Raw genomic sequence first — 24281 nt, forward strand, 5'->3', positions numbered from 1 at the left:
AAAGGAATATAGGATGCTTCTTAACTGATGTCTCTCCAATATAAGCTTTGATATTATCATCTTTTTAAAATATTTTTATAATTCTAAAGCAATAATGCTATATAGTCTACTATTCGGGGTCAATAACATGGTGTGTATTAACAACTCTTAGACAATATTTTGTCTCACTCTGGACCCTTATTAAGAGGTAGATGGCGCTATTGCCCAAAACACTTTGCTAAGAGTATCCATCATTTTAAATGAATATCTAAAAATACATTTGGTAGCTAGCCTGTAGGCCTGCACATGGGCTCCAGCAGTGTAAAACATAAAACCACTGCAAATATGAAGAGTGCTTTCTATGTAAAATGCTCTTAGTATAAGTTCAATGAAATTTAGTGCGAACAAATAAATGTGCACAGTCAGTGCACATTTATTCATAACAGTGGTCTATTGATATGGGTTTTTCCATGGGTGATTATTAAATTCTTACATTTGGTCATAAGAACTTGAATTGCAAGGTTTCATATCATTAGCCTGGGCATCAACATATTTCACATTCTGAGAACTTTGTGAATATTTCACTGGGAATAAATAGCATGATGTAGCTGTGTGACATAGCTTGCTGGTTTGTCAATTTGGCAAAATCCATGGTAAACAACAAAACAACGTGGTTTTAAAGTAATGGGAAAGCAGACATAAGATTGCAAAGAATAATTTTGGAAATAGGATTCTTTATTCCAGAAACATTTGCTGATATGCTATATACTGTAAATACAAGGGTAATTTTCATAACAAAATAATAACCATAAAGGTTATGATACATAGGTTATGTTTGTTGTTGTTGAGCTACTCTGATAAAGACATCACATCACTTCGAAGTTCATATCACACTGTGTATTGAGCTATGGTAGCTCAATAAAATGTAAAACATCGTAAATGAATCAGGATAATAAGGACATATCACCTAAAAGTTACTGTTTCACAGAGTTCACATTTGCCATGCAACTTCTTTTTTATCTTTTTTTTGGGGGGGTTTTTTGAGAACCACAGTGTGGCAGGGAGGAGGGCAGGGCTGGGTCGTGATGCTGCTAATCAAGTTCTCGTGAGGGATAATGGCGACCGGAGGCGGCAGTTCCAGAGAGAGAGAGTTACGGGCAGCTGCCATGTTTGTGTTTGTCTTTTTGTTTAAGTTTATTATTAAATTATTATTTATATTGTCAAGCCGGTTCTCGCCTCCTCCTTTCCATTGAACTTCGTTACATTGGTGCCGAAACCCGGGAAGGAGGAGGGATGTGCTGTTGTGGAGTCCTCGCCACTGCCATCCACCCAAAGGAGCAGCTGCGGCCATCCGCCGGGGGATGGAGGGGTTGCTGCCGACCGCCTGGACACGGAGGAACGGCCGCCATCCGCAAGGGGAGGAGGGGCTCGCTGCCGGCCGCCTGCCAGGGGCGGAGGAGTTTCCTACCAGAAATCAATGGATTTTTTTATTCCATGACGGCACGGACATATTCCAGGATGACAATGCCAAGATTCATCAGGCTCAAATTGTGAAAGAGTGGTTCAGGGAGCATGAGGAATCATTTTTTCACATGAATTGGCCACCACAGGATCCTGACCTTAACTCCATTTGGGATGTGTTGGAGAAGACTTTACGGAGTGGTTCGACTCTCCTGTCATCAATACAAGATCTCGGACAAAAATTAATGTAACTCTGGACTGCATAAGGTTGTCGAAGTAATGCCAAGACGAATGCATGCCGTAATCAAAGCTAAAGGTGTTCCAATGAAATACTAGAGTATGCATGGTTTTTATTTTTTTTTTTACCATGCAGTGTAACTTAATATTCTCCACATAGATTTTCTATTCTTTGAAGAATTGAGTTTAGTCCAAAACTCTGAAAATAACTTCACCACACACACACACACACACACACAAAGCAGCCTTTGCAAATGCGTTAATATCACATAAATTGTCTTTATTTTCCTTCATTTCAGTTATCCCACAGTGATGATTACACTCCATATTCATGTGGTGCCATGGAAAATCCATTTGCGTTGTGGCTTCGAAAACATTTCACATTAGTAGCCTATTCAGACTGCATTAATATAGTTCCCCATTAAGATGAGAAATGTGATGTTTTATGATTTTACTTATTTGGGTTGTGAAATGTTCCATGTATGATTACATGAGAAAACTGATTCAATTTAAGACAAGTAAAACAAGTCAATGCTTGTCATATAGTTTACATAAAGATACATTTAGTTATCCAAAAAAAGATGTAATTTTTTTTTTTTTTAAATCCACATAAAAAAAGAATAATAATAATAAAGATATTGATGTGTCAAGACAAATGATTTTTTTCTTTCAGTCACTGAAAGGAATAGTTCACCCAAAAATGAAAATTCTCTCATCATTTACTCACCCTCATGCCATCCCAGATGTGTTTGACTTTCTTTCTTCTGCTGAACACAAACAAAGATTTTTAGAAGAATATCTCAGCTCTGTAGGTCCTCACAATGGGTACCAAAATTTGGTAGCTCCAAAACCACATAAAGGCAGCATAAAATAAATCCATATGACTCCAGTGGTTGAATCCATATCTTTAGAAGCGATATGATAGGTGTGGGTGATAAACAGGTCAATATTTAAGTCAGCTTTTGGTGAAAATTATTCTCCCTGCCCAGTAGGTGGTGTTTTTTACTATCAATATTCACTTTCACATTCTTCTTCTTTTGTTTTTGGTAATTCGCTTTTTTTTTCTCTCCTCTTTTTCTCCCCAATTTGGAATGCCCAATTCCCAATGTGCTCAAAGTCCTCGTGGTGGCGTAGTGACTCGCCTCGATCAGGGTGGCAAAGGACGAATCTCAGTTGCCTCCACGTCTGAGACCATTAATCCACGCATCTTATCACGTGGCTTGTTGAGCGTGTTACCGCGGAGACATAGCACGTGTGGAGGCTTCACTCTACTCTCCGTGGCATTCACGCACAACTCACCACATGCCCCACCGAGAGCGAACCATATTATAGCGACCATGAGGAGGTTACCCCATGTGACTCTACCCTCCCTAGCAACCAGGACAATTTGGTTGCTTAGGGACCAGGCTGGAGTCACTCAGCACGCCCTGGATTCGACATTGCAACTCCAGGGGTGGTAGTCAGCATCTTTACTCGCTGAGCTACCCAGTCCCCCCCGGTGATTCGCTGGGAGGAGAATTTATAATAAAAAGGACTTATATATTGATCTGTTTCTCGCCTACAACTATCATATCACTTCTGAAGATATAGATGTAATGACTGAAGTTTTATGGATTACTTTTATGCTGCCTTTATGTGCTTTTTGGTGCTTCAAAATGTTGGGATGAAATGTAAATGATGAGAGAATTTTCATTTTTGTGTGAACTATCCCTTTAAGTGCTTTGATATAATCACATAAAGTACATCTTCTGGCTTATTTTTACACATGAACTATTCCACCTCTCATTACTGGTCATAGTAATTTGCTTAGAAGTGCAGGTGAAACAGACTTTCACTAAAACTGGACACAGCTGAACTATTTGCATGATCATCTCTCTTTGAATTATTTTTGAGGGTTGTTTAGTTCTTTTCACATTACTCTTCAAATTGCAAACAATAAGACCTCTTGGTGGAAAAATAACAATGTATTCTAGTATGCAATCTCAATACCATAATACAATCAATAACAAAACGTCTCATAACAGAACTGAAAAATGCTGATGGCAACAATCGGGTGGGAAATACTTCATAATTTTGTCCTCCATTCAGAACACATGCTTTTAAGGTCCAGGATTTGCAGATGTTTCTTATTGTCAACGGGAGTGACCACTCCTTGTTCTTTAGCACATTTACTACATTCATGACTCATAGTTTTGTCTATGACATTTTAAGATGTAAACATTATACATTATATGATTCATTTACTGGAATCAAAGCATAATTGGTCTAATCTTTGTAAATCTTATGGTGAATCTTTTCATATGAACTGTTAGCAAAGGCAGACTAATAAAAAGTATAATCTATAGGCACATTATGAAAAATGCATAAAAACACTGGCATTGATTTACAAAAAAGAGTGACTTCCTGTATGTCTTTTATAACCCAGCTTCTCCATAGCAGGCCAACATGTATCTTCAATGTCTTTAATCTCATCAGAAACCATATTCTCTTTCCACATATTGATTTTGGCAGGTGATATATCTCCTTCATATAATAGATTATACAGATTAGTGGATGTAGCAAATGCCAGCTGGTTTAAGGCAGCTGGTGCAACAGGTATTCCAAGAAGGTTGTGTATCCTTTCTGCTGTCTCTTCAGGAAAATAAACAATATCCTCAAATTTGACTATAAGGTAAGTGTGTGTAGGGAGACTTTTGCTCACTCTGAGTCCAGCAGAATTGTGTGCAAGCCATAACCGAGCAAGCAGCTGCAAAGGATTTGGATCTGGCTGAGAGAGGATCTTTTTTAAAGAAAGAAACTCTGGGTCCATTGCAGCACACCCTTGGTCCACACCATCACTGTTCTTTTTAAAAATGTTGCCTATGTGCCTTTTAATATTCTTACGCAAGTACAGGCTTGGCTTGCTGCTGTACAGCATTAGATAAATCCATGCACGTGGGTCTCTGACCACATGAACTGAGCGAAGAGAGCGACCAATGACTTCTTGAAGAAATGGCAGCTTTAAAAACCATCCGCCACTGCCCATGCTCATCACTGGTCGGGCATTTGGGTACTTGACCAGGTGCTGCCTCAGCTCCTGTATGTATCCTAAGTGGGCAACCTTGCTGCCACCAGTCCTTGTTTGCTCTGAAAGCAGCATCCTTCTGTTTCGTCGCTCACTTTTTTCTCTGATTTTATTCCCTGACTCATCACTGCTCTTGTGCAACTCGATGTTCTGCAGGTGCAGCTTCACATTGTGGACTATAGAGTGGAACCATCCTTGAATGACGCCAAATCGTCCACTCGTTGCATCTGCTCTGGACCACTCACAAGAGTCCACCAGAGAGATTAATGGGGATGCAGGGAATCGCAGGTAAGTGGAAGGGATTCTGAGGTAGACAAAGTCAGAGCTGTTATCAAAAAGGGGCTGAAGGATCTCAGCGCCTGAGCCTGGCATGGATGTGATGGTGATGACAGGGAGGATGTTCGTGATCTCCCCTGAGGCAATAGTGTCATCATCTGCGCTGTGGTCTCTCTGTTTAACATCACACAGGAGCTGTTTGCAACCATAAAAAATGGACAAAAGTTCAGTCACCCATAAGAACAGCACACAGATCAGAGTGCAATGGATGAGCATATTGAACGACACATGAAGCCTTCTTTTTCTTATCACAAAAGCCAAGGCAGAACATAGAGTTAGTATTGCAGAGATATTAACCAGCAATCCAAAGTCAAATACTAAATCTTTTGTGATTTGACCTGGCAAGGTTTGAATTCCATGGCCAAACTGGACTATTCTGTGTTTGTCCTCTGCTTTAGCAAAGCCTGCAAAGCCCAAGTAGCTGAATCTAGCCTCAATATCCTTATAGTTTGTTGCAACTGACACAATAGTCTCTGTGTCATTTAAGATCACTGACAGCCTTACTCCATTTTTACTGTCGTCTGTGAATCTACAGTCTGAAACCTTGACATATGGGCCATGCATCAAGTAAGCCACTCTGGTGACAGGGCTCTCCATGGGAAAGGTCACGTTTATGAACTGCGTCCATCTCTTCTTGAATTCTGCCGCCTGCTCTGCCTCTTGTATACTGGCAACTGGGCTTGATCCTTGCTTGTTGAACCAAAACATTTTGTAATGGGCATCCCACACATCCATCAGCACTCCATTGTACTTTTCAAAAGATCTGTGAGGAACATACCTGAAATCGATGTCAAGATTGTGAAAAAATGCACTGAAAGAATTGAGAGGGGAGTGTGCTTGTTTCTCGACATGGTCTAACACCAGTAACGTTTGAGAGTTAAGAAGCACCAGGGCCCGATACACACTCTTTAGCTTCATGGCAGATGAATAGGCTGACACAGACTCTCCACTCACAAACAACATGTCCTCATGAGATGAGGCATCAATGACTTCCCCGGCAGTGCCTCCAACTTCCTTTTCTCCCCATCGCAGCCACTTGGAACATTCCCCCAACTGCCCCTCCCATGGCTGATTACACTGGCTGGTGGGAGAGGGGGCAAACACTAGTACATTGTTAAGATAGCTGTATTTAGGACCATACAAGGCCTCAGCGACAAAAACCTGTCCATTTGGAGCAAATGTGAAGGAGTTCTGATCAGGATGCTCATGCCCTGGGTTGAAGTTTGCCCAGCCTTCCACCCACGAGTAAGGTTGAGCATGGACAATATCATACACAGCTCGCCCTCCTAATTTTCCTGATTTAAAGGAGACAAATGTGTTTCCTAGGGCTCGAGGTAACCCTGCCCCATATGTCACCACACCCCAGTTGGAGAAAATGTGCATGTTTGCTTTGCTGAAGTCAGGTGGAGGCTGTGGAAGTAACTCAGAATCATACCATATGTACTCTGTATGTAAAGTAGCCCAGCGCTGGGCTGCTGATTGCATCATGGGTCCATCTTTAGGACGATGTCTCCTAATCTGCTGTGCCAGCCAGTTCCCAGAGCCATTTCGGAGCACATAGGCATCCAAAAAAACAAGTTGACTCTCTGGCCCATAGAACCAGTTGTAGTTGGAGTCAGCAATGCCGACAGTTCTTTGAAATCCAGGAAGCAAAGTAGCATAGTAAAACATGAAGTGAGCTCTCAGCCAGTTGATGTGCGTGTTGTCTATCTGAAAATGGCGCAATGCTAAGTAAACATATTGAGTAATGGATTTTGCTGTGTAGCTGCCATATGCAACACCCTCATCAAGGGAGCCATCAACAATGTGGTTGAGGAGGAACATGGTCTTTTCCATGTAGTTTACAGCTACTTGCTTCCATATCATGGTTTCAGGATCATTATGCTCCCCTGCCACAAGAGCTCCAATGAGGATGGCTAATATATTAGTTGTCTGGTGGTTCTGTAGAAACTGCTTTCCCCACCCTCTGTGCTTGGACAGTTCGAAAATCTCCTCTGTAACTGATCGTATTTTCTTGAGATATCGTAATTGTCTCTGTGTGTCAAGAAAGGTGTAAATTAAATCATATGCTGTGGCAAACCCAGTGAGGGAGTGAGCCATCGGTACCTCATCATTTGGGGCACTAGACACCATCCAGTCCGGATACTCCACCATTCGGTCCATGTACTCAATCAAAAACTGAGAGGCAGCAGCATCCTCAGGCTGAAGCAAACAGTATAGCGCAAGAGGGGGCAAGTTGTTGCCGTAAATCTCATTCCATTTATTGCCAAAGTCCTCATGGTTTACTGGTGGCTGGTAAATGGCAGCATTGGACAACATGGTAGAAACAGCATTTCGGATAACTTTAAAAATGTGTCTGTGTGTGGTGATGGCCCTCTTTTTCATCAAATGCACCTGTGTCTGATCAAAGTAAAGTTTGGGGTGAAGATGTGCGGACATGGTGATATTGCCTATTTTATGTTCAATTTCTTCTGTCCCCTCATTCAAAGACACATATCTGACTGAGGCAGATGAAATTCCAAAGAAAGCCAGTTGTGCAGCCAAGAGACAGAGCAGAGCCACCGACCTCTGTGCACACTCCATAGCCATGATCCAAGAAACAGATGTGGATTTCTTTCTTTTTTCTTTTTCCACTTGGTAAGCTCCTCTGCAGCCTCCAAAAAGATGTTATAAGTCAAACTTGTACACACATGTAGGGCAGCAGATATTTTTCCATTTTAGACTTCTTCCTCGAGTGTCTATGGCCATGTTTATGTAGCCAGTAAGAAGTGTTAATATTTCTTTGAGAAATTATGCTTTAAATGTCTTCGAGTTCACATATTCATGATGAAGGTAAACAGATTTGGCTTGCTTTACAAGACTCGACTACTTAAATTAAGTAAATAATGAATGGTTAAAATAAGGCAGGAGATGTTGGAGGGTGTTTATATATTCTTGCATTTCAATTTATGGCCGTTTTGAGTGTTTAGAGAAAGCAAAAGTTGATACCACCACGGAAATTAGTGTCTTTTAACAACCGTGCAGAGCGCATTCTCTCGGATTCATTTGTACATTCTTGTATTATTTAAATAATAATAATAATAATATTTTAAGGCTCACTAATAATTAAAAGCATCCACAATATTTGAAACCCGCGTACCATTACGGAAACGTCAACGGAAATAATGCATCATCCATGCGGAGTTAAATATGTCAAAGCAACTTCCGTTGTCTGTACCTGAAACAAAGTCAATAATTCCAGTTTTCGTGTTCTGTTTTCCTCTGGTTTTGTGGAAGACAGTTTTCCAGAAGAAAAAAATCTTGCAGTATTTGGTGGTAGTTATTTTCCATCGCTGTTTATAGCACACCATAAAGTGACTGTTAACGCCTTACTCATTTTGTAACACGGAAGGCGAGATAATCCACTAATCCACTTTCTAAGGTGAAGGCAACTCACCGCCTGATGAGATGTTTGTCCGAATAGGGATATTTTTGGATCTCTGTTGATTTTAAGTAGATACAAATATGAACAGGAAGTCTCTAAGAGTAGTCCATAAGGTTTTTGCGCGGTCACTATACGTTAAACTACTACTTTTTTCCCTTCAGTTTTTGTATTAATTTGCCTTCTTCAAAATCAGCAAGCAGAGCTCCCTTCACAGAACTGTCTCTATATGTTATGGCTAATGCAGGTCACTTTTTCCATCTTCCAAGTTATGTAGTAAAACCATCACTTTCAGTATTAGTGGTTTAATGTTCTCGACAGATGGCGCCTTAATACCACATTAAATGGTTTCGTTTTCAGATGTTAAGGTTTTCAGGTTTGATTACGAATTGTCGCTAATAAATTAAATAAAATTGGCATAATAATTTCAAGTCCATTTTATATTCCTAATTTAATTTATTTTAGGCACAGTTCAGAATATATGTATGCAGTCTGAATTAGTAACCTAAAGATATCAAATACACAGAATACACAGGTCACAGTCAGGATGTTGTTAATTGTGCTTTGTGCTTTCTAGATACTTGGCCTTAAAGGAATATTCCGGGTTCAATACAAGTTAAACTCAACCGACAACATTTGTAACATAAAATTGATTACTACAAAAAAAATAAAAAAAAATAAAAAACAATTACAAAAAATAAAATGGACTTTCCCTCCTTTTCTTTCAAAAAAAAAAAAAAAAAAAAAATAAAAATCTGGGTTACAATGAATGAGGCACTTACAATGGAAGTAATAATATGTTTAATTTATATAGCGCCTTTCCAGAGCTCAAGGACACTTCACAATAAAGAACAGTAACATAACAAACATATAGACAATCATATGGACAGTGGACAGTTGCCCAGTCCAGAACAGAAAGCAAATGCAGTTGCATATAGCAGGTAACAGATCATACAAGGAATTAGTCACTTCAATCCAGTAGAAGTAAGCATGCAAATACAATGAGCAGTACATGATGCATATACACATTATAACTGATAATACTGAGAGAACAAATAGGTTTAGAGCTTAGTTTTTAATTCAGTGATGGAGGTATAGTTCGGAGTGCCAGGGGAATTGAGTTCCATGTCTTAGGTGCCAAAACAGAAAAAGACCTGCCGCCCATTGACGAAAGATGGAATCTAGGAACAAGAAGAAGATCGCACCCAGAAGATCGGAGTGAGCGAATGGGAGTATAGGGAGAAAGTAAATCAGAAAGGTAAGGAGCTAGACTGTGGAGTGACTTAAATGTAAGCAGTAGAATTTTGTATGCGATACGGGATGCGACAGGTAGCCAGTGAAGGTTAAATAGGATGGGTGTAATATGTGCAGGTCGTTTAGTGTAAGTTAGTACTCTCGCAGCAGAATTGTGAACATATTGCAAGCGGGAGATAGAGTGTGCTGGTAGTCCAGAAAAAAGAGCCTTACAGTAGTCAAGGCGAGATGTAATAAATGCATGGAATAATGATTCAGCATCTTTCGGGCTAATATAGGGACGAATTTGGGCGATACGACGTAGTTGGGAAAATGCTGCTTTAGAGAGTTTGTTAATATAGGCATCTAGGGTCAATGAAGGGTCAAGAATGATACATAAGTTTTTGACTGTGGCAGATGGGAACATTAGAGTACCATCAGTGTCACAGCGAGGGACATTAATTCGATTTTTTGTTAGTGTTGATGGTCCAATAATTATGATTTCAGTTTTACTCAAGTTTAATTTGAGTAAATTAAGTAAGGTGAGTAATTTTGTGTAAAGTGAAAGGGACCAATCCGTAAACTTTAAAATACTCACTGTTTCAAAAGTATTGCCACAAGACATAAACAATATGTGTGTTAACATGATTTTAGTGTGATAAAATCACTTACAATGTAATGTCAACAAACCTTACAATGACTGAAAAATTACAATTTCAACAATTTACAGCTCAAATAATACAAGAGTTTTAACAGAAGAATTAATGTGTGCTTTTATAAAATTATAAGCTTCACATTTCTTCCTTTAAACCCTCCAAAAATTGGCCCCATTCACTTACATTGTAAGTGCCTCACTGTAACCTTGATTTATTTATTTATTTATTTATTTATTTTTAAGAAAAGGAGGGACAAGTCGAAACTATTTTTTGTGGTAATTGACATTATGCCACAAATGTTGTCAATTGAGATTAACTTGTATTGAACCCGGAATATTCATTTAATGAGAAAAAAAAACTGCAATAAACTGAGAGCTCCAACAAAAGGTACAATGAAAAAATGAATATGTACAGGTGCATCTCAATAAATTAGAATGTCGTGGAAAAGTTCATTTATTTCAGTAATTCAACTCAAATTGTGAAACTCGTGTATTAAATAAATTCAATGCACACAGACTGAAGTAGTTTAAGTCTTTGGTTCTTTTAATTGTGATGATTTTGGCTCACATTTAACAAAAACCCACCAATTCACTATCTCAACAAATTAGAATATTTTGACATGCCAATCAGCTAATCAACTCAAAACACCTGCAAAGGTTTCCTGAGCCTTCAAAATGGTCTCTCAGTTTGGTTCACTAGGCTACACAATCATGGGGAAGACTGCTGATCTGACAGTTGTCCAGAAGACAATCATTGACACCCTTCACAAGGAGGGTAAGCCACAAACATTCATTGCCAAAGAAGCTGGATGTTCACAGAGTGCTGTATCCAAGCATGTTAACAGAAAGTTGAGTGGAAGGAAAAAGTGTTGAAGAAAAAGATGCACAACCAACCGAGAGAACCGCAGCCTTATGAGGATTGTCCAGCAAAATCGATTCAAGAATTTGGGTGAACTTCACAAGGAATGGACTGAGACTGGGGTCAAGGCATCAAGAGCCACCACACACAGACATGTCAAGGAATTTGGCTACAGTTGTCGTATTCCTCTTGTTAAGCCACTCCTGAACCACAGACAACGTCAGAGGCGTCTTACCTGGGCTAAGGAAAAGAAGAACTGGACTGTTGCCCAGTGTTCCAAAGTCCTCTTTTCAGATGAGAGCAAGTTTTGTATTTCATTTGGAAACCAAGGTCCTAGAGTCTGGAGGAAGGGTGGAGAAGCTCATAGCCCAAGTTGCTTGAAGTCCAGTGTTAAGTTTCCACAGTCTGTGATGATTTGGGGTGCAATGTCATCTGCTGGTGTTGGTCCATTGTGTTTTTTGAAAAGCAAAGTCACTGCACCCGTTTACCAAGAAATGTTGGAGCACTTCATGCTTCCTTCTGCTGACCAGCTTTTTAAAGATGCTGATTTCATTTTCCAGCAGGATTTGGCACCTGCCCACACTGCCAAAAGCACCAAAAGTTGGTTAAATGACCATGGTGTTGGTGTGCTTGACTGGCCAGCAAACACACCAGACCTGAACCCCATAGAGAATCTATGGGGTATTGTCAAGAGGAAAATGAGAAACAAGAGACCAAAAAATGCAGATGAGCTGAAGGCCACTGTCAAAGAAACCTGGGCTTCCATACCACCACAGCAGTGCCACAAACTGATCACCTCCATGCCACGCCGAATTGAGGCAGTAATTAAAGCAAAAGGAACCCCTACCAAGTATTGAGTACATATACAGTAAATGAACATACTTTCCAGAAGGCCAACAATTCACTAAAAATGTTTTTTTTTATTGGTCTTATGATGTATTCTAATTTTTTGAGATAGTGAATTGGTGGGTTTTTGTTAAATGTGAGCCAAAATCATCACAATTAAAAGAACCAAAGACTTAAACTACTTCAGTTTGTGTGCATTGAATTTATTTAATACACGAGTTTCACAATTTGAGTTGAATTACTGAAATAAATGAACTTTTCCACGACATTCTAATTTATTGAGATGCACCTGTATATGAACACAACTAGAGAACGTGTTTTATATTTATTTGATTTCAAAGATTTAGACTTGTTTTAACTGATGGATGCAAATCATCGCAAAGCAAATTTGGTTTGCCCAGTTTATTTGATCATAAGTTAACAGTCCATGTTAATCCTGTTTCTTTTCTTCTGAGGTCTTCTCTCTGCTGTCAGGCTGCAATTCTATTTCCTTCTTGCCATCTGCATCTGCAGCAGTACTGCCTGTGGCCAACAGAGCGCCTTCCTCTGGTTTCTCATCATCTGCTGGTACAGCAGTGCACGTACCCCAGATAACCATTACAACTATACTCGCTGGCAATCCAAACAGAAACAAGGAGAAGACTGGGGCTGTCTGGAACATCGACTACGATCAGAGAGATTTGTATTAGTAACTAGGACAACAGACAACAGTGACCTAAATATTAGCTGTAAGTAAATATTTGATGAGGATGTGATCAGCTGTGTGTTTTGGTTTCAATGATCTGTGCTTGTTATGTTAGTAAATATTTGGGGAAAAAATTATATAAGAGTGAATCTACCCATAAAGAGTGTGAGTAGTCTTACCACCACAGTATCCTTTGCTTTATAATAAAGTCTCTTGGTGTGCTGCAATAATCCATTGCCTCCGAGTAACTGTTTGGGGTAAAGAAAATGTTATCAGAAAAAAGAAGTAGAGGTAAAAATATATATGAAAGACAACAGAGAGAAAAGTCTTCCCACTTCTCATACCTTTTCTCTGCCATCCAGAACACTGTTGAGGAAATAAAGTAAATCCTCAATGGTCTCAATCTTACTTTGTGGTAGAAAGTATCCATCAATGGACAAATTCAACACAATAATGGAGGGCATCAGAACTTCTCTAAGGAGAAGAAACAAAAGCAAATGATCATCAACCATACACCACGATAGTTAGACAGAGAGATCAAACTTCTCTGTAGTATATCTGCTATTTGATATTCATCATCATGTCATTGGCTTTAAATATGGTCCTTGCACATTGTACCCCCTGAAGGTTGTTGTGTAACCTGAAGTGGCCCATTTAACTCACCCCATGATTAAACCGTTGATATAGTCATTGCCATCCATATAACCAAATTGGTAATCACTGTTGAATAAAGCTCATTTTCAATATTGATTGTCTTAGTTTATTTTAAAGTAAGAGCAAGCAAACAATGAAACAAATCACATCTGGTGCTTTCTTTTCATGCTTCTCTAGTTTATTTGCTACTTACTTTTTGTAATGATCTCTGTATTCTGTAGCCAGCCTTTCCATCAGAGTTTTGTAACTAGAAGGAAAGCATTTTTATGTTTTGGTGTAAAAATAGGGGAAAACTTGCTATTGTCATGGATTTGAGGTCTTTTATGCACATTTTTAAATAAAACCTGTCATATTTTTGCATAAATAGTCTCTCACCGAATGCTCTCTTCTGAAGGATTCTTCTCATCTACTACTGCCAATGCCACAAGTTTACCTGTGAGGGAAGTGTGAGAAATGTTAAATACTTAAGCTATACAACAGATTATGCATGTATGCAAAATGCTCACACAAACAAAATCTTTCAAAGCATCATTTTCACACATATATGTCTTGGGTGAATGTCAGATCTTAAGTGTCAAAGTTGCACTTTATCACCTAGTGGTAGAAAGATAGCAATCATGAAAATTGTGTTAATTCATTACAATGCAGTGTGTGTTAATTATGATGGGTTTAAGGACAAATAAATGAAGAAAAAAAGTTAACTTATGTGGACCCACTTTATATTAGGTGTCTTTAATTACTATGTACTTAAGCATTTGATACAATGTACTTATTATGTGCATACATGTTGCTGCATCATACTTACATTTAAAGTGATAGTTCACCCGAAAATGAAAAAATAATTTACTCACCCTCATGCCATCCCAGATGTGTGACATTCTTTCTTCTGCTGAACACAAACAAGGATTTTTAGAAGACTATCTTAGCTCTGTAGGTCCACACAATGCAAGTGAATGGTGACCAAAACGCCATCTAGTGCCGTCAAGCACTAGGAAGTGTAATCAAGCTTGAAATGATTATCGCCAAGGAGACTGCGATGTCAAGATTTATAGTGAAAAAGGAGTTATATTTTGGTCTGTTCTCACACAAAACCAACTGGATCGCTTCAGAAGACATTGATCAAACCACTGGAGTCTTATGGATTACTTTTATGCTGACTTTATCTCCTTTTTGGAGCTTTTTGAGTTCTGGTCACCATTCACTTGCATTATGTGGGCCTACAGAGCTTAGATATTCTTCTAAAAATCTTCATTTAAGTTCAGCTGTAGAAAGAAAGTCATACACATCTGGGATGGCATGAGGGTGAGTAAATGATGAGAGAATTTTCATTTTTGGGAGAACTAAACCTTCAAAGTACCTGGATTTAATTATATATATAGTTACATTGTAAACCTTACCCCTAATCCTAAACCTAAACCTAACCTTACCCCTAAACCTAAACCCTATGCCTAATTTAATCTAAACCCTAACCCTACCCCTAAACCTACCCGTACTTTAACCTCAGCAGTAAATGTGAATCTTTTGAGAATTTTGCGGAACAACATGTAGTTACACAATAAATACATTCAATTGTTTATATTTTATTGGTAGTACATACAGTAGTAGTTAAAGACGCCTAATATAAAGTGGGGCTGCTCATGTTGATGATAAAAAAAATAAAAAAATAAAAAACAGGCTTACTTAGTTCCCCCATCTGGTAGAGACTGTAGCTATCAATTTGGAAGTATGAGAGGAAACGCTCCCGATTTACCCAGGAAGACAGATCGCCATCAATAAATTCTATATAAATGATAAGAAAGGGTGGATTAGACTTTTTTAAATGTGAATCATGAATGTGTCATTAAGCAACATCATATGCAAAGTACTCAGAACTGTTTTATATATTTTCATAAAAAACAAATTATCACACATTTTATTACCAGACAAGCTGTTTCTGTTCACTGACCATGCATTCAGTTATGCAAAATATCTTACATGCACACATTGAAGATATTGACTTAAAGGGAGGGTTTTGGGTGATAGACTAAATAAGCCAAATGACAGAACAGAGCTGGAGCACTGTCTCTGTATTCTCATCGTTTGGAAAAGAAAGGTAAGAACACAATTTTTATGTCTTCAAAACACTTTTCTCTAGTCACTTACTATTGCAAATTCCCACAGAGTACTGGATGATTGTCAGGAATTTCTTTGCAATACTAAGACAAGAGTGGGCTGTAATACTGGGCCATAATATAACACAGGCTGTGTCTCATTTGGAAGGCTTCGTCCTCCGGAGGTCGCATTTGTCGGCCGCATACATCATCGAGACGGTCTCGTTTCAGAAATGCGAGTAGGACACTTCGAATGCAGCCTTCGAATGCGACCTTCTTTCACGGGAATTCGGAGGATGCATGAGGTGTATCTTTCGTGGGCACTGATAACCCACAATTCTTTGCTTCAACGGAAATGTCTAAAAAAAAATAACGCCTATTTGCCCGTAAATGTGATGTTCAAACGCAAGTAATGTTAATTCCCAAGTTGAAGTACCTCAGTAGATGGGTGCAGAGTACATAATATGTATAATTATATTACTATATAATTAAAATAAAGTATTAGACTAAAAGTACACCTGTAAAATCTATTTTATTTTCTCTTTACATCATTATAACGCTCCTAAAATTTACCTCATACATTCCCTTCTAAAGGGACTTTGTTACCGTCTCACTCGACGTGCTCGCGCTTGTTAAAGAGTGGAGTGCTGTCATAGCAACCATGTTAAGTTCCGTTTCCGTTTGTCCTATGAAGGCCGTCTCGTTTAAACGAGATTTGTTTAAAGGAGGACGCTCGGTATACTGCAGCCTTCAAAGGACGCGTCCTATCTAGCACGCAGCCTTCGAAAGGAGACACAGCCACTATCTATGCTCAAACAACAAACAGAGCAACCCTTTTTATTCTAAAATTCTATTATACTCTGTATTAATTTTCAGGTGATCTAGAAGATATACATAATACCTGTTGGAGCCTCCACATTCTACCCCTTATCTTTTAACTTGGCTTCATGGATGTGCTAACTATTCATATTGTGGAGGACTCATCTGCCAGTGCTGTGTTCCAGGTCCAGGTTCAGTGTGCTGACCCATTTCTGCTAAACTACTGGCTCCATAAGACCTTCTTCAACAATGGGGAAGTGCAGCAGATCAACACCTTGAGGATAAATGGCTATTGTGGGCTAGTGTTTGTTCTGAGGGTGCTGCATCGTTCTTCACGCCTCTCTAATGCCCATTATTGGTGCCCTTTCCTAGTGACACTCTGCCTTGATGCTCTGGCATTTCACTACCATCTGCCCTCTGTGCCCCAGTGGAATGGCACCCTTCAAGAAGCAATGAGAGGAAACAGCCTGGAGCTGAGACGCTGAGAGACTTTTTGCTGCTTACTGCAGTAAATCTTACCATTGTACAGGTGGTACGTCCCATCTTTGAACACAGCAACAGCAGGAATTTCCTGCAGAGTCACTGCCTATGATGACAAGAATTGATGAGATTGATCTGTTTATGTTCAAACAAGTACTTATCTGATTACGGCTGAGATTTGTTTCCAAAGAAAAAGGAAAATCTTACTTTTGGAAGAATTTCTTTAGAGGCAGTGAAGAAATATGTGTGGACAATATACTCAGCCGCAGCTTTATAGTATTCCTCCTGAAATGGAGTATGACAATAAGTGTAGGCTAAAACTGATTTAGTTGAAATTAATTTCAAATGCATTTCATGCATATTCCATCATAATTAATTTATTGACTGTACATAGAAATTACATCTATTTATTCACATTCTTTTTACATAATGCTTACCTTAAGGGGTGACTCCCCTCCAGTGTAAACAAAGATAAGATCATGACGACTCATAACATGCTGGAACAACTGAACACTAAAGAGTGGTCTTACCACAGGTCTAGTTTCAACAGAAAGGACACAGGGATAACAAGCAGAGATCATAAATAGCATTGGAATGACACTAAAGTCTATGCAGAGCACAAGAAAGGCAATCCATTATGATGATATTAATTCCAGCATTACCCTGCAACTCTATTGGCAAAATCAATAATTGCATCCTTTGTTCTTGGTCCTTTGTAGTCAAAAGACAGCTCTCCTTTAAACCTTTTTTTTTAAATATAGAAAGAGAAAGTAGCAATAGTTCATGAGTCAAAGACACAATACACCATAAACAATTGTTTCATACAAATAGTTTAGAGATGTCAAATATCTTTGTATAATAATTATTGTGATAATAATTGAGCTCCTGTAAACACTTACAGTTTTATTGTTGGATATCCACGAATATTAAACTCTGAAGCAATACCTAATGAGGCAGAAAACATTTATTTATTTATTTTTGTATTAAAGGGATAGCTCACCCAAAAATGAAAATTCTCTCATAATTTACTCACCCTCATGCCATCCCAGATGTGGATGACTTTATTTCTTCTGCAGAACACAAAGATTTTTAGAAGAATATTTCAGCTCTGCAGCTCCATACAATGCAAGTGAACGGCAACCAAAACTTTGAAGCTCCAAAAAGCCCATGAAGGTAGCATAAAAGTAAGACTCCAGTGGTTTAATCCATGTGTTCTGAAGTGATCCAAAAAATTTGAGGTGAGAACAGACCAAAATGTAACTCAATTTTCACAAAAAATCTTGACATCTGCAGTCTCTTTGGTGATCATGATTTCAAGCTCGATTACACTTTCTAGTGCCATCTAGTGCTCTACGCATGCGTCACGCACTAGGAAATGTAATCAAGCTTGAAATAATGACCATGCCTAAAGATTGAAATGGCAAGGTTTACAGTCAAATTTATTTACATTTTGGTCTTTTCTCACACAAAATCAATTGGAATGCTTCAGATGGCATGGATTAAACCACTGGAGTCTTATGGGTTACTTTTATACTGTCTTTATGTGCTTTTTGGAGCTTCAGAGTTCTTCTAAAAATCTTTGTTTGTGTTCTGCAGAAGAAAGTCATACACATCTGTGATGGCATGAGGGTGAGTAAATTATGAGAGAATTTTCTTAATGTTAGAACTTATACTGATGTCATACGACAAGTTCTAACATTAAGAAACATTATTATCTCCATTGTGAAATGTTTTTCCATCGATGCATTAAAGGAATAGTTCACCCAAAAATGAATGGACTACATTTTATTTACCCAGAAGGCTTATGCCTGAACTTAAAAATAGCCCCAGGAAGAGGATTTAAACTGAGAGGACAGTAAAAGACAAATATGAAAAAAAAAAAAAAAAAAAAAAAAAAACTAATTCCAAGAAACATCAGTGACTAAAAGGATTTTTAATTGCTGAAAATGCAACTTATGCCATATGGCCTTCTGGTTAACAAGACACTCGGCTCAATACTAAATCGGTACACAGTTCGATGAACTAACTCTTATGAACACATGAGATTTGCTTAACTAATCCCATTACACAGCAGGTAAGCCTATCCTGCCATTTAATTATTGGTTGCTATGCAACGGCCTGGAGCGGCCTTACCATACTGTCATCTCAAACCAAGCTACATTAGGAGATATATCTTCCATTTAAGTCTCCTAAAGGAACCCCACACTTGTTGCTGATCTTAAATATTATTTTAGGAATACATTCATTGCAATTAAAGCTTTCAAACATACACATTTATAGACATTAGTATTGAACCCACTTGGGTGCACTGTGGTGTCAATCTTGCCAACATTAATAGGAGAGCCCAGACTCTTCAGCTCTGCGCCAACTTCATACCATATTGGCTCAAATGTGTGACAGTACGCACACCATGGAGCATAAAACTGCAAAATAAAACATCATAATATCACACATATTGTTGGCTTGACACATAAAGTTACATAACACATCACACAGCCATAACAATGCATAAATTAGGTCCCACTGCATGCACTCTCACCTCGACCAACCAGAGTTCATCATGTCGGTTCTCCTTGAACCTGTAAAAGTTCATTTTCTTTTAAATGCAGACTAGGAGACATCTGTCTGTCTGTCTGTCTATCTATCTATCTATTTTTAAATACAGGCTACATATAAACTGTATTTAACCTTTACAATGTGCATCACTTACTTGTCATCTAGTTCCTCCACGTATCCTGACACCACAGCAATGACCGACAGAAGCGCTGTTAAAAAGAAATGCCGAGATATTAATAGTGACATTTAGATTATGGTGTCAATCGGCTGAGTTAAAGAGTAGTATTTTGCAATTGTATGTTGTATGGCGAACATGAAGGTGTCGATACAATAATTTACTAACAGTTCACACCTGAAAGTATTACGTTTCTCATTCCTGCTATCCTTGTATGTTGTCATTAACCGCGACGTATCCAGTATGTTACAGACAGCAGGTTCAGTGTTAGGTTAGTGACATAATCATCAGACTGCTAGTAAGCTGTTGACCGACTGGCCATGTATCAGATTAACCCCATTACCCCTTGGGTTGGAAATGACAGAATTAGGGCGCAAAATGATTATGCACTGTGAAGGGTCTCATCAAGCAAGCTAAATTCGTTGTATTTATTAAATGTATTATAGACACATTTCAACTATCTATCTTACTTCACAGGTTTTGTATACAACTAAATATTGCCAAAGAAAATTAATGGCTTGAACAAAAGCAAACACTCTAGATTGGGTCTGTTACCACTATGTTCTTCAGCCTGTCTATATATTCTATATGTCTATATATCATTTAACATTACAAAGTGGACCAACTAAATAACAAAGTACATAATGGGATAAAACGTTGTATGAGCAAAATGTGACTTATTTTTATACAATGTACTACAGAAACATGTAGGCTATAAGACTTATAAACTTAAACATCGGGTTCAATACAAATTAAGCTCAATCGACAGCATTTGTGGCATAATGTTGATTACCACAACAAATAATTTCGATTTGTCCCTCCTTTTCTTTAAAAAAATTAAAATTAAAATTAAATAAAAAATAGAGGTTACAATGACGCACTTACAATGGAAGTGAATGGGGCCAATGTTTGGAGGGTTTAAAGGCAGAAATGTGAAGCCTATAATTTTATAAAAGCACTTGCATTCATTCCTTTGTATTATTTGAGCTGTAAATTGTTGAAATGATCATTTTTACAGACGTTTTAGGGTTGATATTATATTGTCATGTCAACGACGTTGCAAAATTGTCTATAACTTTACACAGAAAAGGTTAGTAAGTGATTTTATCACACTAAAATCATGTTAACAGGCATATTGTTTATGTCGTGTGGCTTTACTTTTGAAACAGTGAACATTTGAACGTTTACAGATTGGCCCCATTGACTTCCATTGTAAGTGCCTCACTGGAACCCAGATTATTATTATTATTATTATTATTATTATTATTTAAGAAATTCAAAATCATTATTATGCCACAAATGCTGTTGATTAAATTGAACTTGTATATGTCCGGAATATTCCATTATTCTGAAAATGCCGCGTAGTCTCCCAATAGATGGCGCCATTATAAAAACATTTGCAATTCGTCTTCGTTTTACATTCAAAGGCACAACTGTGCTAAAAGAAGCGCACATCATTGGATTCATCTTGTATCCGTAGAGATTTACTCATAGTTCATTAGTCTTATGTTTTGCCTGGTTTATTTCTAATAATTTTTTTTTTTAAATGTCAGTAGATTTACTTTTTTTCCCGAATGTGTATCGTTCTTACCACGAACATCTTACATAATAACATGAAATAATAACCTAAAAGCCTACAGAGATGCTGAAGACCGCCTAACTATGTATTGTTTGTGTATTCCGTGATAGACAGTAGAATGGCATACCATCAAACCTTTCATTGGACAACTGCCAATGTTGGGAACATTTTGATTCGTGTAAAGTCAAATCAATCTATCAAATTACACGCCCATGAGATCTTCCTCCCCGCTGATTGGTTCAAAACAATACCCTTTAAGAAGTCTCTTGAATCTCTATGGCCGAAGCTGACGTCTGTCTCCATCAAATGAAAAGAAAACGTAAGTTTGGTCCGTGGGGAGAGGCAACTGTTATGGAAGTGGCCGTCTCTTGAATTTACTCTCTGTATTTTAATTTACTCTAAGTGGAATACCGTCTGGGGTGGCACTTTTTCCTGAATTAGTCAGGGATATAGAAACTGGGCGAGAGCTGAGCCTGACAGGACAAAAAAGATATCTGTGGAAAGTGCTCGCGCGTTGTTTATTTTCTCTTGACCACTTCATTTAAAAAAAAAAAAATTGTTGTGGACAGCGAGACAAAACATACGCAGTTGTCCGCGTGTGCATGTTCAACACTCAGAATTGAGTTTCAGTCTATTTTGCCACGGAAAGTTTGTGATACTCGCCATAAATTAAGTTTTAAGCAGCTCACGCGGTGTCTGTGGGTGAGTTCAAACATAGCCTAGCTGACGCTTGGACAAAGCATGCAATTATGTCTGCCTGCATGTAAATAAATGGATTGCAGTGTATGGACCTCGTCGACTTTGGCGAAATGCAATGGAACTAAGTAAGGCCTTTCGACCGTCAGTATATCTTTGCTTCAGTTTCAAGCCAGATGACCAGGTAAGACTTTGAACTTTGATAGGAATCAAATGGGTGTCTTGCTCTTGCTTTGAAATTGCGTTAAACGTAAAAACAAAAACTGGCGCCCAATCGCTTGTGCCAGTAAACAATTGAAGTGCGATAAGTATTCGCCTATGTGCGTAGCAGTTTGATGACAGCATGCTGTTGCACCTGATCGCTATTCTCAGCGTTATTTTGCGCGTATTGTTTTGCAGCTCAGACGACGAGATGCAGCATTAGAGTTTACTTTCAGTCGGCATCAATTATGCGATCTTGGGTTGCAGCACTTGCACTTCCGAGTTGTTTTTAACCTCTGCTGTTGGCTTCCCTAGTAACTATGTAACAGTGAAACGTGTGTAAAAATTGCCATGACGTTTGACTGGTTTATCCAACACCTGCAGATACAAGTGTGCAAAGTTCAGCTAGATTACTAGGAAACCATTACATTATATTGTGCAACATAACAGTACTTTGCTCCACCACTAAAGGTATTTAGCCATGTTTATTAAAGATGGAATGTTTTTGGTGAGCTTTTCTGAAAAACATATAGTAAGCAGATTTGGAAGTGTTAAAGAAAGCTCATTACAACAATACCTTGCTGTTTTTCCTCACTGGAAAGTATGTCAAATGCATGCAGAAATTTCTGGTATGAGCAGAAAAATGCCTGGCTCTACAAGGCAGCTAAGTCCTTCTAAATTTGTATTTCAAATCTCTGGAATGTGCTGTTGTTCACATCCTCAGCATGTAAAAGAAGTTAATCACGTGATTTAAAATACCTGTGTGTCATTCTGTAAAGTGTTAAGGCATTACAATCTCTGTTGGAATTTATGTTATTCCTTTCTATCCTGGTTAGCTTTCTTGCCTGCTTGGCTGTTAAGATACCATGAGTCAGAAATTGTAGTATTGCTAGATCAAAATAACCATGCAAATGTCAGCTAACTGGCATTGTTTTGGTTCAGGGGAACTCATTTATAGTACCGTATTATCCTTGCCTCCCTGTGTGACATCCTTATGTCAAGGTTTAGAAGGTTATTTTGGGGAAATGAGAGATCGGTAAGCTGGACATTGTATAGTGGCCTGTATGTTTTCTGTCCTTAAAGGGATAGTTCACCCAAAAATTAAAATTCTCTCATTTTCTAACCCTCATGCCATCCCAGATATTTATGACTCTCTTTCTTCAGTAGAACACAAGCAAAGATTTTTGGGAGAATATTTCAGCTTTGTAGGTCCATTAAATGCAATTGAATGGGTGCCAAAAATTTTAAGCTCCAAAAAGCATATATATCCATCATAGAAGTAATCCATTCGACTTCAGGGATTAATGTCTTCTGAAGCGAAACGCTAGGTATAAGAAATAGATCAATATTTAAAACTTTTTTAACAAAAAATTCAAGAGGGTCGAGGTCACGCAGCCTCTAGTGTGACATTAGAGTGTTGGCAAGTTCACGTGAGAACTGACTTGTGAAATATGAAAAAATACAGTATTAATGTATGAATATCTATGCTCCTCTGTTGTAAACAACACTGTGCTTGGTGTTGTTTACAACAGAGGAGCATAGATATTCATACATAGATGCCTCATTAGGCTGGTTTGGATACGGCAACTGTGGCGCCATCTTGGAACGATCAACAAGGAGAGCTGTTTGAATGTAAGTGAATGAAGGAGATGCCTCAGACTGAGCTCCTTGCTTAGGCCGCTGCATAAAATGTGTTTGTGTGGAAACAGTAGCTGCTATTAAGGTACCTATGTATGAATATTTATGCAGAGGAGGCTAACGTGCTTGCATCACGCGAGAGGCAGTTTGAACTCCACCCTTGTCAAGGAGCTGGCCGGAAACGAATATTTTTTAGTAAAAAAAGTTTTGAATATTAATCTCAAAACTTTCTCACACACACCTATCATATCACTTCTGAAGATATAGATTTAACCACTGGGATTGTATGTATTATTTCTTTTATGCTGCTTTTATTTGATTTTTGGAGCTTGAAAGGTCTGATCACCATTCACTTGCATTTTAAGGACCTACAGAGCGGAGATATTCTACTAAAAATCTTTGTTTGCATTCAGCAGAAGAAAGAAAATCATACACATCTGGCATGAGGGTGAGTAAATGATGAGGGAATTTTCGTTTTTTGGGTGAACTACCCTTTAAATCATATTATTTAAAGGTCAAGTTTGAAATGAGCTCATAGAAAAGTTACCACTGGAATTGTAATCAAAACAGCTGCTTTGGGCCTCTCTTCATAGGCCCAACCCATCTTAGACACTTCA

General features: G+C 38.3%; 3 protein-coding genes across 6 annotated transcripts in view; 1 reads left to right on the top strand and 2 right to left on the bottom strand.

The window, feature by feature from the left end:
- Positions 1-720: 720 nt before the first annotated feature.
- LOC127442350 (dermatan-sulfate epimerase-like protein) lies at positions 721-9179 on the bottom strand. The gene has a single exon (XM_051700304.1). It carries the CDS (start codon positions 7664-7666, stop codon positions 4061-4063), a length of 3606 nt encoding a protein of 1201 aa, XP_051556264.1. The 5' UTR covers positions 7667-9179; the 3' UTR covers positions 721-4060.
- Positions 9180-9282: 103 nt separating this feature from the next.
- On the bottom strand, positions 9283-19820 carry LOC127442370 (protein disulfide-isomerase TMX3-like). Its single transcript, XM_051700352.1, has 16 exons — positions 19728-19820; positions 19530-19584; positions 19359-19398; positions 19119-19242; positions 17719-17764; positions 17482-17562; positions 17257-17356; positions 17027-17104; positions 16859-16925; positions 15111-15209; positions 13806-13863; positions 13624-13677; positions 13440-13496; positions 13121-13250; positions 12956-13024; positions 9283-12755 (listed from the first exon to the last, which is right to left on the bottom strand). Exons 1-16 carry the CDS (start codon positions 19747-19749, stop codon positions 12522-12524), a joined length of 1314 nt encoding a protein of 437 aa, XP_051556312.1. The 5' UTR covers positions 19750-19820; the 3' UTR covers positions 9283-12521.
- Positions 19821-21392: 1572 nt separating this feature from the next.
- Positions 21393-24281, top strand: part of LOC127442361 (dual specificity testis-specific protein kinase 2-like) — a 59351-nt gene continuing 56462 nt past the window's right edge. For 2 of the 4 annotated variants that reach the window (XM_051700324.1, XM_051700327.1), the window contains exon 1: positions 21455-22009. The gene's annotated coding sequence lies outside the window, so the exon portion shown is untranslated. The other 2 variants (XM_051700325.1, XM_051700326.1) reach the window with 2 other exon arrangements.

This window comes from Myxocyprinus asiaticus, chromosome 6 (genome assembly GCF_019703515.2).
Source record: "Myxocyprinus asiaticus isolate MX2 ecotype Aquarium Trade chromosome 6, UBuf_Myxa_2, whole genome shotgun sequence".
Classification (NCBI taxonomy): domain Eukaryota; kingdom Metazoa; phylum Chordata; class Actinopteri; order Cypriniformes; family Catostomidae; genus Myxocyprinus; species Myxocyprinus asiaticus.